This window comes from Podarcis cretensis (genome assembly GCF_951804945.1).
Source record: "Podarcis cretensis genome assembly, chromosome: 5".
Lineage (NCBI taxonomy): Eukaryota > Metazoa > Chordata > Lepidosauria > Squamata > Lacertidae > Podarcis > Podarcis cretensis.
In genome coordinates this window covers 8,077,488-8,096,588 of record NC_137174.1, presented here as the reverse complement: position 1 = coordinate 8,096,588, position 19,101 = coordinate 8,077,488, and the positions used below count along the sequence as shown (strand labels likewise).

General features: G+C 44.2%; 2 protein-coding genes across 2 annotated transcripts in view; both read right to left on the bottom strand.

Moving 5' to 3' along the window:
• CRACR2A (calcium release activated channel regulator 2A) overlaps positions 1-6,052 on the bottom strand; it is a 54,157-nt gene extending 48,105 nt beyond the window's left edge. The window contains exon 1 of the mRNA XM_079975195.1: positions 5,965-6,052. The gene's annotated coding sequence lies outside the window, so the exon portion shown is untranslated. The remainder of the gene's footprint in view (positions 1-5,964) is intronic.
• Positions 6,053-10,760: 4,708 nt separating this feature from the next.
• Positions 10,761-19,052, bottom strand: PARP11 (poly(ADP-ribose) polymerase family member 11). Its single transcript, XM_079975541.1, has 8 exons — positions 18,986-19,052; positions 18,183-18,329; positions 17,026-17,146; positions 15,833-15,908; positions 14,436-14,508; positions 14,218-14,348; positions 12,543-12,694; positions 10,761-11,136 (listed from the first exon to the last, which is right to left on the bottom strand). The coding sequence occupies exons 2-8, from the start codon at positions 18,324-18,326 to the stop codon at positions 10,823-10,825; spliced, it is 1,011 nt and encodes a 336-aa protein (XP_079831667.1). The 5' UTR covers positions 18,327-18,329; positions 18,986-19,052; the 3' UTR covers positions 10,761-10,822.
• Between the last annotated feature and the right edge of the window lie 49 nt (positions 19,053-19,101).

Genomic DNA, 19,101 nt, shown 5'->3' with positions numbered 1-19,101 from the left:
TAGCATTAACTCTGGGGACGCAGGTGGCGCTGTGGGTTAAACCACAGAGCCTAGGACTTGCCGATCAGAAGGTCAGCAGTTCGAATCCCCACGACGGGGTGAGCTCCCATTGCTCGTTCCCTGCTCCTGCCCACCTAGCAGTTTGAAAGCATGTCAAAGTGCAAGTAGATAAATAGGTACCGCTCTGGCGGGAAGGTAAACGGCGTTTCTGTGCACTGCTCTGGTTTGCCAGAAGCGGTGTAGTCATGCTGGCCACATGACCCGGAAAAACTGTCTGCAGACAAACACCGGCTCCTTCGGCCTATAGAGCGAGATGAGTGCCGCAACCCCAGAGTCGTCCACAACTGGACCTAATGGTCAGGGGTACCTTTACCTTTACATATTCAGGACCGTGTCCAGTGTTATGTATTGAAGTTCTCACTCAGGCCACCAGGAGTATTGTGTATGTAGTTTTCACTCAGGTCCACGTCAGTTATTTTAGGCGGGAAACCCTGGGTTGTTCTTGCTACAATGTTTGACAGCCAGCTGCCTATAAAAGCAGGCCGGCTGAGCTGTTGCTGTTCAGTTTCTATTCCAGCTTACAAAATAAAGAGCTGCTTGGAGAAATCGCTGTGTCGTCTGTCATGTCTACCCACTATTCAACACTGGCGACGAGGATGGGATCGATGGACATCAGAGCACAGCCAGACGCGGCCACCCTCTGAGATGAGCTGAATCACGGAGCTGAAACTCTGAGCGAAATCACGGAGCAGAACCAATTCAGAGCTGACCGTTCTGGCTAGAGCACAGTGTACCATCCATCGCCTCCACGTCGGCATCGGAACCATGGCTTCACTCGTGCCTCTACCGCCGTTTGCTCCAGCCTCTGAATCCTGGGACTCCTACCTCGCTCGGTTTGACTGCTACCTCCAAGCAAATGAGCTGACAAGAGGGTCTGTAGAGCAGAAGCGGGGCCTCTCCTCAGCCTTTGTGGCCCCGAAGTGTTCGCGACGGCCCGAGCATTGGTTGCGCCTCTAGCAGTCCAGGCAGCACCTTGAGACACGATTCAAGAGAAGCTCCGCAACCACTACGCACCAAAGCCGTCCAAGATTGCTGCCCGCCATGCGTTCTACCACTGGAACCAGGCAGAGGGGGAGTCAATCAACAACTACACCACCCCCCCCCCTCTGACAGGCTGCAATGCACTGCGAGTTCCGAGACTTAGATGATGCCCTGATGGATCAAATCATCTGTGGGGTCCGGGACATCCGTCTGCAACGGCATCTCCTCGCCATGCCAGACCTCACGCTGCAGAAAGCCACTGAGGAGGCCGTGGCCTCAGAAGCTGTTGAACTCTCCGCCCAGGAAATCCACAAGGCCAGTAGACCGTATTTAAAGGACTATGTTGTTGGACATGTAACACTGTTGGTCTAATGGAAGTAATGTGAAATGTAACCAATATGCTTTGTGCCTAATTGAACCATTACGTGTAGTGCTGTATATAAGGAAACCATTACGATCGTAACTAACGCCTTATCTCGGTGGGGAGGGGTGTTATGTATTGAAGTTCTCACTCAGGCCACCAGGAGTATTGTGTATGTAGTTTTCACTCAGGTCCACGTCAGTTATTTTAGGCGGGAAACCCTGGGTTGTTCTTGCTACAATGTTTGACAGCCAGCTGCCTATAAAAGCAGGCCGGCTGAGCTGTTTGCTATTCAGTTTCTATTCCAGCTTACAAAATAAAGAGCTGCTTGGAGAAATCGCTGTGTCGTCTGTCATGTCTACCCACTATTCAACATCCAGTATTGGCAACACACTGCTACCTGGGTTGTATAAGGATTAGGCCACTGGGTTGCGCTCCCTTTTTCTGACATGTGAGCAGCAATTTGGATTGCACTGAAATATGCAGGCCTCCAGCCTTTTAGAGAAGACCAGCTACATGAGCAGGGCTGGCAGGTTTCAGTGATAGTGCAATTTTGTTGTGCTGAGGTCTAGTCATCGTTCATTTTTGCAGGTACAGTGGTACCTCAGGTTAAGTACTTAATTCGTTCTGGAGGTCTGTTCTTAACCTGAAACTGTTCTTAACCTGAAGCACCACTTTAGCTAATGGGGCCTCTTGCTGCTGCCGTGCCGCCGGAGCACGATTTCTGTTCTCATCCTGAAGCAAAGTTCTTAACCTGAAGCACTATTTCTGGGTTAGCGGAGTCTGTAACCTGAAGCGTATGTAACCTGAAGCGTATGTAACCTGAGGTACCACTGTACTTTTACTCCCTCTGATCTGGACACTTTATGCAGTCTAGAATAGCATTAGCTTTTTTCCCCCTTGCTGCAGCTGCACTAACTCACGTTCAGCTTATGGTCTAATAAAACTCCTCGATCCCTTTCACAGGTGTCCCCCATTGTATATTTGTGCAGCTGATTCTTCCTGCCTAAGTGCAGAAACTTCCCATATTTTTCACTCTATAAGATGTACCAGACCATAAGACGCACCTATTTTTTGGAGGAGGAAAACAAGAAAAAAATATTCTGAAACCCAGAAGCCAGAACAGCAAGAGGGATCTGGCTTCTGGGATAGACTCTTGTTGTTCTGGCTTATGGCATAGCCACACGCAGCCTCTCCCGGGCAGCGGGATGAAGGCTCCCCCAAGAGCCGCGCTCCCTTTAAAGAGCACTCAGGTAAAAGCCCCCAAGAGCCACACACACGCTCCATGCACTCTTTAAAGGGAGCGCTGAGCAGAGCCTCCCACCTGCATTCGCTCCATAAGACGCACACACATTTCCCCTTACTTTTTAGGAGGGGAAAAGTGCATCTTATAGAGCGAAAAATACAGTATATTTGTCCCTATTGAAATTCATTTTGTTAGCCTGGGTCCAATTCTCCATTTTGAATCTCAATTCTGTCTTCTGGGGCATTAGCTACCCCTCCCAGGGGATGCAAATTTGATGAGCATCCCCTCAGTTCCTTCATCCAAGTCACCCCATCATGATTTTGTATTCATCAATCATATTCACTGTTTTTCTAAACAAAAAAACCCCTCAAATGTCATAGCCATTCCTAGGAGAGGAGCGCTCCAGCCCTTGATCTTTTGCCATGCCCTTTCTTTTCTTGCTCTACGATATTGTTCATGAAATGGAGCAAGCTGAATGCAGTATTTCAAGAGTAGTTGCACCATAGACTGTGTTGTGATGGAATAGGGATGAAGCCCTTTCTCTTATTTCACAGCAAGCACAACTATGTCATTTCCTGGGGTGCTATTTGCCAATTGTCTGTGTGCCAAACACATAAGCCTTTCCTGGAAAGAGATCTAGCAGATAAGCTAAGCAGCGAAAGGTAGCCAGCTCAAAGAAGAAAATACTAGAACATGTAGTACAGTGGTACCTCAGGTTACATATGCTTCAGGTTACAGACTCCGCTAACACAGAAATTTTACCTCAGGTTAAGAACTTTGCTTCAGGATGAGAACAGAAATCGGGCTAAAGCGGTGCATCAGGTTAAGAACAGTTTCAGGTTAAGTACGGACCTCCGGAACGAATTAAGTACTTAACCCGAGGTAACACTGTACCACTCTATTCTGAGTGAGACCACACTTGGTGGTCTTGGTGAAATACCGTGTCCAATTCTTGCACCACAATTTAAGAAGGATGTGAACAAGCTGGAATGTGTGCAGAGAAGAGGGTGGCCAAGATGATCAAGGGTCTGATAACAAAGCCTTATGAAGAACGGTTGAAGAAGCTGCGTATGTTTTGCCTGGAAAAGAGGAAACTGAGAGGAGATATGATAACCATCTTCAAATATCTCAACGGTTGTCACATGGAAGACAGAACGTGCTTGTTTTCTCCTGCTCTGGAGGCTAGGACTTGAACCAATGACTTCAAATTACAAAACAAAAAAATTCCTTCCAGTAGCACCTTAAAGACCAACTAAGTTAGTTCTAGGTATGAGCTTTCGTGTGCATGCACACTTCTTCAGATACACTCGGGGTCCCTTCCAACTCTACAATTCTATTGATTCTACGCAGGGGTGCCAACTTGTGTAAAATACTGGGGGAGGGCCAGGTAAGCCGTACCCCACACAATCCATCACATGACACAGCGCATATGCACCATTTGAATAGCAATGCCTATCAGCTTGGGGGTGACGGCCCCCTCAAATATTTTATGGGGAGGACCACAAAGGGACCTTGGCCCCTGTGGTGAGACATTTTCCTCCCTTTTTCGTAATATTATAAGCAGGCAGGTGTCACCAACTGAAGTAAAAAAAAGGAGGTACTTCATATAGCACACATATTTTGTCACAGGTGGACTTTGAGTTTGGATTTGATATCCCACCTTTCACTCCCTTTAAGGAGTCTCAAAGCGGCTAACATTCTCCTTTCCCTTCCTCCCCCACAACAAACACTCTGTGAGGTGAGTGGGGCTGAGAGACTTCAGAGAAGTGCGACTGGCCCAAGATCACCCAGCAGCTGCATGGGGAGGAGCGGGGAATCGAACCCGGTTCCCTAGATTACGAGACTATCGCTCTTAACCACTACACCACACTGGCTTTGGTGATAAGCTATCTTGAGCAGCAGGTTCTCCTTATGTTCTTAATTCATTACCACAACACGTAGCGACATTCATCAACTTGGGCAGATTTGAACAGGGCTTACATAAATTCAAGAAGGGCAAGGTTATCAAGGCCTGAGACATTTGCAAACCACATTATTCAAGGCATTCCATCATTATAAGGCAATGGCAACAGAATACTACAATTCTAAAACAATAAAATCCTCAGCAACCTAATTATTATACTTATCCCATATCAAGAAACAGAAAGGCAAATAGCATCTTCATTCCTTATTATAGGGGCGTGGCAAAAACAACAACCACCACCCCACAAATAGTTCCACCATTAGAAGCCTCAATATTATGCTGCTTAAAAAATTATACCTGTTGACCTAAAAACTTGAATCTTGGCTTTCATGGTCTACAAATGTGTCGATTTTCGTTTTTTTTTTTTTAATTTCGTATTTATTAAGATTTTTGAATACAAATGCATAAATAAAAATTACTTATATCATAACATAATTTCGTCTCTTCTTTGGACTCCCTCTCATCTCCCGCTCCCACTTACATCGTTGCAAAAGATTTTTTCCAAGCAAATTACCCACTTGTTTACAATATTTATCACCGCTCATTTAGGTAAAATCTAACAATTCTCCAAAATAAATTTATATTTTCCTTATTTCTCACTTATCATCAAAATCAAATCTAATTCAATGGTAGGCAATTATTTATGATCTAACATCCTTCTTAGCATTCAACCAAATTGCAGTATTTCTGTAAATAAGTCTTAAATTTCCCCCAGTCCTCCTCAACCCTCTCTTCTCCCAGGTCTCGGATCCTGCCAGTCATCTCTGCCAGTTGCATATAGTCTATCAGCTGCATCTGCCACTCTTCCAGTGTGGGTAGATCTTGAGTTTTCCAATTCTTAGCGATGAGTATCCTTGCTGCCGTTGTTGCATACATAAAAAATGTTCGGTCCTTCTTTAACACCTTCTGGCCGACAATACCCAGAAGGAAGGCCTCTGGTTTCTTAGTAAAGGTATACCTAAATACCTTCTTCAGCTCATTATATATCATTTCCCAGAAGGCCTTCACTTTAGGGCAGGTCCACCAGAGGTGAAAGAATGTTCTTTACATTTCCAACATTTATTATCAGACAAATGGTATAAAATGTGTCGATTTTCGGCCCAATCCAATAAAAATTGCCAAAGGTACAGCAGGTTAAAACGGATACTTACCCTTTTTATTTCATTTAAATGGGGATTTCTGATTTTGGTGAAAACTAATGAGGTACTTTCCTCATGCTTGTTAAGAAATGCATGTTCTCATTGGCTTAGAGACGTTCTGACGTTCAAATGTCAAGGTTCTGATGCCCCATTAAAACCCAGGGGAGCAGCGATGTTGGTGGAAGCTGTGTGTAATCCTATTCCTTTAACTTACCTTATCATAGAATTGTACAGTGGGAAGAGACCTAGTCCACCATTGTTGAAAAAACACCAGTAAAGGAGAATCTACTACCTTCCGTGGGAGTCTGTTTCACTGTTGAACCGCTCTGGTTACCGGAAAGTTCAAATGTTTAGCATGCCTGCTTGAAGGAGGCAGTAGTGAAACCAGTCCTTCAGAAACCCTCCCTGGACTGAGAAATCTAAGTAACTGTGGTCTAAACCACAGAGCCTAGGGCTTGCTAATCAGAAGGTTGGTGGTTTGAATCCCCGCAACGGTGTAAGCTCCCATTGTTTGGTCCCAGCTCCTGCCAACCTAGCAGTTCGAAAGCACACCAGTGCAAGTAGATAAATAGGTACCGCTCCAGCGGGAAGGTAAACGGCGTTTCTGTGTGCTGCTCTGGTTCGCCAGAAGCAGCTTAGTCATGCTGGCCACATGACTTGGAAGCTGTCTGCGGACAAACGCCGGCTCCCTCGGCCTATAGAGCGAGATGAGCACACAACTCCAGAGTCATCCGTGACTGGACCTAACGGTCAGGGGTACCTTTTCCAGCCAGTTGCAAATCGCCCCTTCTTGGGCAAGGTTCTTGAGTCATGGATCAGATCCAGGCACTGGAGGAATCTGATTTTGTAGACCCATTTCAATCACGGTTTAGACCCCTGTTTTGGCACAGAAATGCGTCCTTGTTAATTTCCCACAACCTTTCAGCAACTTTCACCCTGGTAATCCTTCTGGAGCAGCTGTACGAGTTGCGGATGAGTGGCACTGCTTTGCGGTGGTTCTGGTCCTCCTTGGAATGTCATTTCCAGAAGGCGAAGCATGGGGAGTGTTCTTTGGCCCCATGGAGCCTTCAATGTGGGATTTATTGGGGCTCAATTTTATCCCCTATACTATTTAACATCTACATGAAACTGCTGAGCGAGGTTAGCCAGAGTTTTGGAGGCTCTGGGGGTTTTAGTACACCACAAGCTTAACATGAGCCAACAGTGTGATGCAGCAGCATAAAAAGCCAACGCTATTCCAGGCTGCAGCTTAGGAACCACAGCATCCTAAGCGCTCACGGACTGACCGTTTAATTATCTGCCCCAGTACCTTTCCTGGTATCAATGTCAAGCTGATTGGTTGGTAACAGCTGCATCCTGCAGTGTTTTTGCTGCACTACCAGCACTGAAGTGACCTCCCCAGGGTGCAAACCTGGGCAGTGTTTCTGGACGTCCTGGGCTGCCCAGACGACAAGACTCCCCCCAACCCAACTCACTGATGTGTCCAAAGTAAATCAGAGCAATACACTTTGTCACCAGCTTGTACGTCTGCAGGAGTTACAGGAAGTTACAGGAAGGAGGAGTACAAAGCACTGTCCAACTGCCTTAGGGACTCCACTCTGGACTTGTGTAGGCTCCTTAGCCTTTTCTTCTCTGAAAGGTATCTCACAAGGCGGCAGAAGTTTAGGGTCAGTTTTCCTTCTCCTAGATGTCTACCTTCCCAGGTTGATGAGCCCCATCTGCCCCTCCCTTCCACTAACAGCACATAGAATCATGTAGAAACCACCTTGACCGTTGGATCCACTATTAGTCCCGGGTTCAAGACCCATTGGCTACCCTCACCTGGTTTAGCCAGCCAGCTGAAGCTCTTTCATTTCATTTCACTTTTAATTCGTATACAGTGGTACCTCAGGTTACAGATGCTTCAGGTTACAGACTCCGCTAACCCAGAAATAGTACCTCGGGTTAAGAATTTTGCTTCAGGATGAGAATAGAAACTGCGCAGCAGCAGCTGGAGGCCTCATTAGCTAAAGCGGTACCTCAGGTTAAGAAGAGTTTCAGGTTAAAAATGGACCTGCAGAATGAATTAAGTTCTTAACCCGAGGTACCACTGTACCGTCTTTCTATACTACTGTACACTAGGTGGTTTACAAGCTGAAGAAACAACAAAGATCCCACACACCACACAATCTGATCCAATACAAAAATGCCATAATAAAAAAAACCTTTAAAATAAACAACGTATATCTAAAAAAATGTAATATTAAATAATCCATTAGATTATAATAGCACACAATAAAATTAAATATCAGCAAACATTAAACAGAAATTCACTCTTAACAATTACAATAAATAATTTCTGAAACTAGAATCCATAAAAATAACAGCAAGTCAACAGTGCATAAAATAATGCAATACAAATTGAGAAGCAAAGACACACAACTTATAATTTTTTTAAAAAAAATAAATACCCCTGACCTCTTCTCTCTTCTCAGCTGCTTCTGCTGTTCCTAAAGTCATGGTTTGGGAAAGGCCCCTAGGGCTGGTGGGGGGAGCAAGGCAGGTGGGAAAAGCCATTGCCTGATGAACAGTGCTTCCTCACAGTGCTTCCTCTAAAAACAGCAGCTTCCTTATCGAGGCTCCACAGATTGCCATTTCTTCCAATTTAGTGGTAAACATCACGTTTTCCGGGGGGGAGGGGGTAATACTGTATTTTTCGCTCTATAAGACGCACCAGACCACATGACGCACCTAGTTTTTGGAGGAGGAAAACAACAACAACAAAAAATCTGAATCTCAGAAGCCAGAACAGCAAGAGGGATCACTGTGCAGTGAAAGCAGCAATCCCTCTTGCTGTTCTGGCTTCTGGGATAGCTGCGCAGCCTGCATTCGCTCCATAAGACGCACACACATTTCCCCGTACCTTTTAGGAGGGAAAAAGTTAGTCTTATAAAGCAAAAAATACGGTAATCCATAGGGCAAATGCAAAACCGCTCAGACCTGTGCCTAGAAAGTACGAGGCAAGTGGAAAACCTCTCGGGTCCCTGCTTTCTAGGCATGTGGGCAAGCCCTAAGTAGAACACAGAAAAGTGTCTCAGATATCATTGAATTCAGTGGGACTTGGTGTTAGTTCACCTGGCTACATCCGCCACACAATAGTGCATTAAATATGGGGCTGGTGCTGGGTGGGAGAGCTGAAAATAATGTAACGCTCAGGCCCAGAGGAGACAGCTTATCTATAATTTTTTCTTTAGTGACAGCGTGAATCATGAGATGAGATGCTGTTAAATTGAGTAAATACAGGTTTTACGGGCGTTATTTTCAGGGGTGGACTAAATGACTCTTGGGGTCCCTTTCTACGATTCTAATACAGTGGTGCCTCGCAAGACGAAATTAATCCGTTCCGTGAGGCTCTTTGTATAGCGGTTTTTTCGACTTGCGAAGCAAGCCCATTGACAGCTTAGCGGATTACCGCTATTAGCGGCTTAGCGGCTTTTAGCGGATCAGCTGTTAAGCGGCTTATCAGCAGATCAGCTGATAAGCGGCTTAGCGGCTTAGGAAAAGGGAGGGAAAAGGGAAAAAACCCGCAGGAACTCGCAAGACATTTTCGTCTTGCAAAGCAAGCCCATAGGGAAATTCGTTTTGCGAAGCGCCTCCAAAAGGGAAAACCATTTCGTCTAGCGGGTTTTCTGTCTTGCGAGGCGTTTGTCTTGCGGGGCACCACTGTGTATATATTTGGGGGGTTAATCCTGATGTATATTTTGATTTAGGAGGCTTAGTTTGGTTAGAATCACGTATACACGTCCAGAGTTAATGCTAAATACATTGCTTCTGGTAAATGAGCCATCGTAGCCGCTAGAGGGTCGTCAACATTTGTGCCCTGGGCTTTTTAAACCATGTACTATCTGAAACCAAAGGGGCACATGGGTTGCCAGGTGTGAATTTTCCCCCAGCTCTCCCACCCCACTATAGAGAAGTTCAGACACAGGGTAGAGCCCTCATCACATGACCCTTGGTTCATGCTGTCATGTACCTATTCTCATATTCCTGTGCGAATGTAGGCTTTTGGTTTTACTGAGACTGGAACAAGATGCTACCATAAATATTTGGTCTGACGATTAGCTCTACTCCATAATGCCTACCATCCCTTTGGACTTGAGCCCCCGTTCCACTTCAGTGGCTGTAATAATAGTAGTAGTAGTAGTAGTAATAATAATAATAATAATAATAATAATTTATTTATAAACCACCCATCTGACAGGGTTTCCCAGCCCCTCTGGGCAGCTTCCAACAGAATATTAAAAACACAATAAAACATCAAATATTAAAAGCTTCCCTAAACAGGCCTGCCTTCAGATGTCTTCTAAAAGTCATATAGTTGCCTATTTCTTTGACATCTGATGGGAGGGTGTTCCACAGGGTGGGCACCACCACCGAGAAGGCCCTCTGCCTGGTTCCCTGTAACCTCACTTCTTGGAGGGAGGGAACCGCCAGAAGGCCCTTGGCGCTAGACCTCAGTGTCCAGACAGAACGATGGAGGTGGAGACACTCCTTCAGGTATATTGGGCCGAGACTGTTTAGGGCTTTAAAGGTCAGCAGCAACACTTTGAACTGGTGGCTGTAGGAAAGCTGCAGGATTTATAACATGCCAAACCTAATTCGCATTTTATAAAATGTCCATTTGGATATGAGCAGTATATCTCACTTTTAGCCAAATCGGCTGATCATCTTATCACAGGGATAAATTTAAGTTGGATGTTACAAGCCTACTGAAGAACCACCCAGCTCTGCCGGTTACTTGAATTTTATGATACAGCCAGTTTTGACAGGTGACAGATTGTGAAGTAAGCAAGCTGAACCAATTGTTGCCCTGATATTTTCAATTCCTATTTGGCCCAGGTTCCAAGATTAATGGCCATATGTAATGTAGCACGATCAATAACCGTGCTTATGAAGCATTGTAGGATTTGAAATTTAAATGATCTGAAATTTGAAGTTAGTCAAGCTTCATACTTCCATTCTGCCAAACACTTATCCACGAAGTAAGTTTTATTTTCTTCAGCAAACAAATTAAATACCGCCACTCAGCTCAGTCAGCTGAACTCTATTAAATATTCTGGATAGATCTGGTTGGCATCAAAGATGACAAAAATCTTCGGGTTCCAGGTGCTGTCTACACAGCTGTCATATAAATTCACAAAGCTCCCATCCTTTGAAGGTGGTCTCACGTATTTGGAGTCCCCGTTAACATAGTCCCCGGTCAATACACGAGCGAGAAACATCACTTTATGCTTCCAAAACATCTGAAGTTGCAGGTCAACTCCATGAATCTGTAATGTGCTGCCATGCTTCAAATCATCTTTGCAGAAGCGGCTGGAATATAAAGCATCCCTTGCGAAATACGTCCCTACAGAAAAAAAAAAGTGCTTGAGCATAGTCCAGAAATACAGTCATCCTACTTACTGAAGCCTGAGGGTGGAATCACACATGATCAAAGGCATGGGATTGCTGCCCAAAATGGCAACCGTGTCAAATCCCCACTTCTAGGGATGCGGGTGGCGCTGTAGGTTAAACCACAGAGCCTAGGACTTGCCAATCAGAAGGTCGGCAGTTCAAATCGCCGTAACGGGATGAGCTCCCGTTGCTCGAACCTAGCAGTTCGAAAGCACGTCAAAGTGCAAGTAGATAAATAGGTACCGCTCTGGCAGGAAGGTAAACGGCGTTTCAGTGCGCTGCTCTGGTTCGCCAGAAGCGGCTTAGTCATGCTGGCCACATGACCCGGAAGCTGTACGCCGGCTCCCTCGGCCAATAAAGCGAGATGAGCGCCACAACCCCAGAGTCGGTCACGACTGGACCTAACGGTCAGGGGTCCCTTTACCTTTACCTATCGCCTAAAACAGGGGCCAGCAAACTTTTTCAGCGGGGGGCTGGTCCACTGTCCCTCAGACCTTGTGGTGGGCTGGACTATATTTTGGAAAAAAAAATGATGCAAGAGCACCACGAGCCCTGGTGGCTGCTTACCTGTGTCTTGCGAGCAGCAGGGGCTGGCGGCAGCGGCAGAGGGATGATGACCAGTGCGCAAAAGGGCTCTGGAGAGGGGCTGCTTAAAATGGCAGCTGCTTGAGCGCTGCTGCTGCCGCTGGCACCAACAAAGCCCAGCCCCCTTCCTCCTCTAGGCAGGGCGGAGAGAAGCCAGGAGGAGGGAGGGAGGAGGCGCCACCACTGTGTGAGGGAGAGGGAGAGGAAAAGAACGCACGCACTGGCGATCCACGCGGCGATTCCGACTGTCCAAGGGCCGGATCCAGAAGGCAATTGGGCCTGATCTGGCCCGCGGCCCTTAGTTTGCCAACCCATGGCCTGAAACATGTATCAATGGAAACACACGATAAAATATAATGATGTCACACACTTCCTGACCCACACCACTGGATAGCAGCCGGAAGTGGAAGCAGTATATGCACCACCTGCTCTGCGATTGGTTGCTGGGACTATGTGGAAAGCTTCCAGAGAAATCCAGATCATGGTGCGCCAATTCCAGTCCTTGCTTACGTTTCCTAGGAACATCACTCACTCAAGGACTAGTGGGTGTGCTTGGGAACTTGTTGGTGATTTGCCGCGGGTCTAATTTCTGGGATTAGCTCTAATTTATGGCTCTCAATTCTGACCCTTAGCAAGACTTTTTTTCAGATTAATTAAGGGATGCTCACAAGGGCAGCATGAAACTACTTTGTGGTAAAACATTTAACTAGGAGAAAGCTGCAAGAACATAATGTGTATGCAAACCCATAAAAGATATCTCATGCAGCCCCTTGCCTTTTCCATATACAGCAGCATGCATGCCGTTGATTCTCCAGTCAAAGTTATGAATGCAGATGGCTTCCACGAATTCACTGCTGGTGCCATGAAACAACATATGTTCATTAATGAAGGAGACACCTCTTTTCTTCTTTAGCTGAGCCTTTTTCCTGTCAAAAGGACAAAATAACAAACAATTTGTAATGGTAATACGCTACTAGAATAAAAATGTGGGCAAAGCAAAAGCCAAGGTCGGAAAGCCATTGCCATCTCACAGTTGAAGAGGTAGTATTTAAAAAATAGACTGCAGACTGCAGGTAGGAGACTGCACTTGTCAACGCAGGGGGAGACCTAGGCCAGATCACTGATAAACTAGTCTTCTACTTGCAGAAATGTTTTGTGGCTTTTTTAGTTACACAAGGTAACATTTCAAAAATAATATTCTCCATACACCAGCTGCATGAACTAATACAGTCCTTTCTACCACACAATCACACACATTAGAAATTTGATATTTTATAAATCAGAGCTCTAAAGAAATTCAAAAAACCAACACTGGGATATCACTATAATTCATCATGCAAAACCCATTAACTGATCTACTGCTAGCAAATATTGTTGATGCTGACCTATAAAATAGTTTCGGCGCAACCATTGGAGACCAGTGAATTTCCTGTTGTGGGGTTCTTGGCTGAGAAATCATTACGCAAAACAAATAGCAGATCTTTGCTTAATGTATTTCTGTAAGTATCTGCATACAGCTAGGAAACTAATTATAAAAAAGCGGATTAAAGAGGCCCTAAAACGGCAATTTCTAAAACATTTTACAGGCATGTAAGCAGACACTTGCCCAGCTGCCTGTGTTAAGACATGTTTCTAGATAACCAGGCAGGGAGGATTCAGAAAAGTTGTTTTTGTTTTCCTCTGGCAGGTAGGCTACTTAAGTTATGCAGGTCTAATTGAAAGGATGAATAAATCATACTGGTTTCGACAAGGTTTCTGCTGCCAGAGCACTTTATGAATTAGCACATTAATGACATGGATATATTTTGGCATGGAAATACAAAACAGATCAAGGGAAAATCATGATGAGTCAATGTTATGTAAAAAGATCATGCAAAGAACATTTCAAGTGGCATTTCTGTGATGAAGAAAACGTGCAGACTGGTCCAGTTTTTTTCAACTCCTGCAACCTTCAACAACAATATTTGGGGACTTTGAATTGAAATGTGACATTTGAGCAGGCCAACTCAAGTCAGTTAAACCTAAATAATTGAATTTGTTTGTTATTATGCGATGGATTTTTGTGTTTTTATACTGTAAACTGCCCTCTGATCCTCAGATGAAGAGCGCGAAAGAATTTTTAAAACAACAACAACCAAAACTTGTAGAGTCAACTGTCAGGACCACAATAACAATGTTATCTTTTAATTAAAACATTACCAGGGTGAGCTAGTAGGAGATATGGGTTGACACTGGCCATTTATGTAGTTTGGGGCTCAGTGCACAATGTATTAAAAGAGAAAAGAATGCAAGACATGCACTGCAAGGCCGATAAAGACAGGTCTGATTCAGAATGAAACGAAGGAAACATGAATTTTAAGTTTGAAATTAAGTCAATGTAAATACTAAAATGATCTGTCTTTAAAAGAGATGCTATTTAGCACAAAAACCACTTTAAAAATAGTCTCACCTGCAAAAGAATTCCCACAGGTCTAGATTCTGAATTCTCTGAATTCTTCTAATCCGATTACTATCCATTGTTTTCCCAAACTGGCTAGCAACCTCCTTATATTCATTTGTCAGCTTATGCAAAGTAATTAGCTGAAGGAGAGAGAAACAAGGAACTTTACCCAGATGCATTAAGTCCTTTGCTTCTAACGTTTTCAAAATAACCTACTAAGGTCTTACCTGGTATGGCTCTTCTGAATTTACATTCTCCCAGTGTGAAGGCATGGGGATAGACTGATTTTCACAGATGAAACTTTAAGCACAAAAGGAGTAGTCAGTACGCTGTCACATCCCCCACTCAAGACAGAAATAGTACACAAAATGCAAAATGTACATTTACAAAAATGTAAAGGATTGGAAAGAGTTTTAGTTTCCTCTTTAGATTTTGTTTTTGAACAATAAGGGCAGAATAAAAAGAAAATAATCAGTCAATCAGGTGCTTTAATGATTTGCTGAATTAGAACCTTAAGTTTAAGGTTTTAGATGTGCCTATTTAGTTATGTTTTCTCCAATTTTCCTACAATGGGCAGAGGTTACTTAACTTATTCCCACTTCTTTGTCCTAGGGAGAACCCAGAAAACTAAGAAAATGTAAGAGATCACCTGAAGAGGAAATGATCTTAGATTATTTTTAAAAATAAGTTCTGGAAAGGTTAGGAAGCTGCCTTAAACCTAGTGATGCCACTGGCCCATCTAGTTCAGTGCTGCTCTTTCCCTTGAAGTAATTAAGTCTGATTCACCAACCCATTCCTTTTTCCTTATTGAATATCTTACTTGTTTAGATGATCAAGAAGTTAATCAAAGGAGGAAGAGAGATGAAAACAAGGAAATAAATAATGTACTTTGCACAGCTTCTATTCAATGAGGCTTGAACAAAATAACTTTTCCTCGGCGGACTGCAAGAGCTCATTCAAAACTGAAAGTTTTCAGGGATGCAAAGTTAAAAAGAAAAAAAATAGAAATGAAGTAAATATAGGGCTGGTGTATAAATTGCATCAGATACAGTGGTACCTTGGGTTACAGACGCTTCAGGTTACGGACTCCGCTAACCCAGAAATAGTACCTTGTGTTAAGAACTTTGCTTCAGGATGAGAACAGAAATTGTGCTCCGGCGGAGCAGCAGCAGCAGCAGCAGGAGGCCCCATTAGCTAAAGTGGTGCTTCAGGCTAAGAACAGTTTCAGGTTAAGAACGGAGCTCCGGAACGAATTAAGTACTTAACCCGAGGTACCACTGTATTGCAAAATGGCTACGATAATTTGTTTCCACAATGTCTGAGGTGCACCAAGTGATGAACTGTGAATATAGTTTCATCTGTCTTTTGCATTTTAATATACTCAAGGTGGGGGGAAGGCTATCAGCATTAACCTAAAACAGGCTTCCTCAACCTTGGCCCTCCAGATGTTGAGACTACAATTCCCATCATCTCTGACCACTGGTCCTGCTAGCTAGGGCTCATGGGAATTGTAGGCCAAAAACATCTGGAGAGCCGAGGTTGAGGAAGCCTGACCTAACAGGACACTAAAACATTTTAAAGAAAAAAATAACTATGTCACAAGGACAATGTGAGTGACTGTTACCTGAAGGCAGTGATAGAAAATGGAGCTCTTTTTATGGGACGTTCTTTTCCAGTTGTTTGGTTAGTTTGTTTCATCCCTGTGTAAAAAACCAGAGTTAGCCAAAATCTAAATCAGCCTGCCACACGCTGGTGCCCTCCAGATCAGGAGTAATGAGAGTTTTAGTCCCAATATTTGGAGAGCACCAGGGTGGGAAAAGCTGGTCTAGAAAATGGACAGACAGAATTTTGCCGAGCACTTTTTTCAGTGTTCTTTCATGGGAATTTCAGTTAACAGCACATAAAAGTGCACCAATGATCAGTTCACAAACCAATCAAAATCTATTGTAGGTAAATTGATTTGATATGTTCAAATATGGCTCTTGCCCTTTCTTACAAGCTTTAAGGAAACACACACTGGGGGCGGTGGGACAACTTTCCCTTTTGTTAGTATCCTGCTCTCACTCCTTATTCACACTATATTTATACTGAGTTACTGCATTCTATCCTATCTTGTCTTCAAGACCTCTGGGCAGGACACATAGGACAGCTCACAGAATAAGCCATACCAAATGCTAAGGTAAAAGGTAAAGGTAAAGGGACCCCTGACCATTAGGTCCAGTCGTGGCTGACTCTGGGGTTGCGGCGCTCATCTCGCTTTATTGGCCGAGGGAGCTGGCGTACAGCTTCCGGGTCATGTGGCCAGCATGACTAAGCTGCTTCTGGTGAACCAGAGCAGCACACAGAAACGCCGTTTACCTTCCCGCTGCACTACTTGCACTTTGACGTGCTTTTGAACTGCTAGGTTGGCAGGAGCAGGGACCAAGCAACAGGAGCTCACCCTGTCGCGGGGATTCGAACTGCTCACCTTCTGATCAGCAAGTCCTAGGCTCTGTGGTTTAACCCACAGCACTACCTGCGTCCCAATGCTAAGGTACTGTGAACTTAATAAGGGTGTAAGAATAAGTTAAACTTGTGTTTTAAAATGTCGTAAACCACCGATAATGTGATAAAAATCAATCAAGTAAGTCTCCCAGGCAGTAACCCATACAAATGTGCTTCTCTTCAACATACTTACTGCATCATATGCCTTACTACAAGTAAAAGTTTTCTGTTAATTATTCACCCACGCAATCAGAAAACTTCCCAATTACAACATAGGATATTTCCCCTGGCTTATAAACGTCTTATACCTTCTTAGTAAATAGATATACATACCTGAAAAGTCCAGCACATAGTCGAATTTTGCAGTTGTAAAAGAAATGGAACCTTGTGGATTAATTTTGAACATCCCTTCAATGTCTTCACTGCTAAGTGAACACTGGCTAGTAGAATCAGTCTTCAAAACAAATGAAAAGCACACTTTTAAAGGTGATAAACAAGTGACCCAATAATTATTAGCACAGCATTTTAGAGTGAATTTTAGAAGAATTTAGGAGAATAAATGCAGAGGGGCCTCAGTAGTTTTAATACTTTCAGCTACAAGATTTTGTAAATGTTGGAAGTACAGAAGAACTGCCAAAGTTATCATTTAAATTTTCGAAAATTCTTTGTTTGAGATTTTGCATTCACGGCATCTTACACCTAATAAACCCAGCATAATTAATTCTGCAAAAGCTGTAGGCTGGGGTCTCCTTCAACCTTTATTATTAATCGGAACAATGTCCTTGTTTTGAACTGCAATACTACACACAACTGGACGTGAGTAAGCACCACTGAAGTCAAAGGAATTGATTTATCCACTGTTACAAAATCAGTTATTGCAAATAACTGGCATTCTGCAAAATTTCCTACAACAAAAGAATTGATAAAGAAAGCATGGCAATAAGCAAAGCTATCTAAATTAAGTGAAGACAAGAGTAAACAATATAATGTAAAAGGTTGCTAAGAAGAAGAAGAGTTTGGATTTGATATCCTGCTTTATCACTACCCGAAGGAGTCTCAAAGCGGCTAACATTCTCCTTTCCCTTCCTCCCCCACACTCTGTGAGGTGAGTGGGGCTGAGAGACTTCAAAGAAGTGTGACTGGCCCAAGGTCACCCAGCAGCTGCATGTAGAGGAGCGGAGATGTGAAGAACTGGCAATCAGTTATCTGATTTTTGTAAACCAAAATATGGTATTGAAACTAACACCTAAAACTGTTTTCCAATTGTGCATAGATTTGTATAAAAGTTGAACCCTCTGATACTTCCAGCAGAGCACGTTGTTGTTCATTCATGTATTTTAATATAAAATTTATAAAATATACTACAACTTGCAAGAGATTCTTAGCCTCATTTTTCCATCTGTGAAATGAAAACAACAACCTACTTTGCAGAGTGCGAGGACAGGAAAACAGAATGTTGAACAGGGTGGGCTATCTATAGAAATGACTACCTCAAACATATGCCACTTGCCACATTCAGCCAAGTAAAACCAACCCCACTGGGTATCCGACGTGTCCATTTCTTCGAGGTGCTCTGCCATATCATGAGAGAGCTCATCTGCTCCCTGAGACATCTCTTGAAACGGTCCGGACATTTCCTGAAAGAATCAGAGCAGTCGCACGAGTGAAATTCTGGTCACAAGAAGCTTTAGAAACACCGCTAACCGACCCCACCCCCATCCATCTCCCCTCCCTCCACCCCCTTTCTTTTTTCTTTTCTTTTCTTTTTTCTTCTCCCCTTAATGCCTCAACAAACGAAACGGATTTGTAAAAATGTTACATGGGGGAAAAAAATACGAGGCATTACACTTACACTGTAAAACAAGAAAACCCTTAATAAAATATTTACAAGAAGCTTTCGCTGGCTTGCAATTCTTGGGGTGGGTGCCGGGGGGGGGGGGAGGGGGGGAGAAAACATTTCCAAAGTTTAAAAGCGATGCAGAGTTCTTACAGATCCTCATAGAGGACTGGAATCACAGGGGGAAAAGCCCTTTGATGACACTCCCGGTGGTGTCCTGTCAAACTTTTTGCCTCCTACTCCCAACCCCTTGTTCTGCAATTTCTCCTGCAAACATCCACGGGGGGAGGAACAAGTGGTCCCCAAGTCAACCGGGAAGCATCGGAGCCAGCTCTTGGGGTGGGGTGGGGGGGGACGTGGTCCCTTTGCCTCCCCCCACCCCAAATAAAATATTTGAAGGGGGCGGGATTCCCTTCCAAAAGTTGGGGGGCATTGTGTGTGATCGATCAGGCTCACCTGCCCCCTCAATATTTCATATTCAAGTTGCCCCCCCTGCTGGGAAGGCGCCTCTTCGGCGCTAAACCCCGACCCCCAAGGCAGCCAGCCTCCCCAGCGCTATCCGCTGCTCTGGC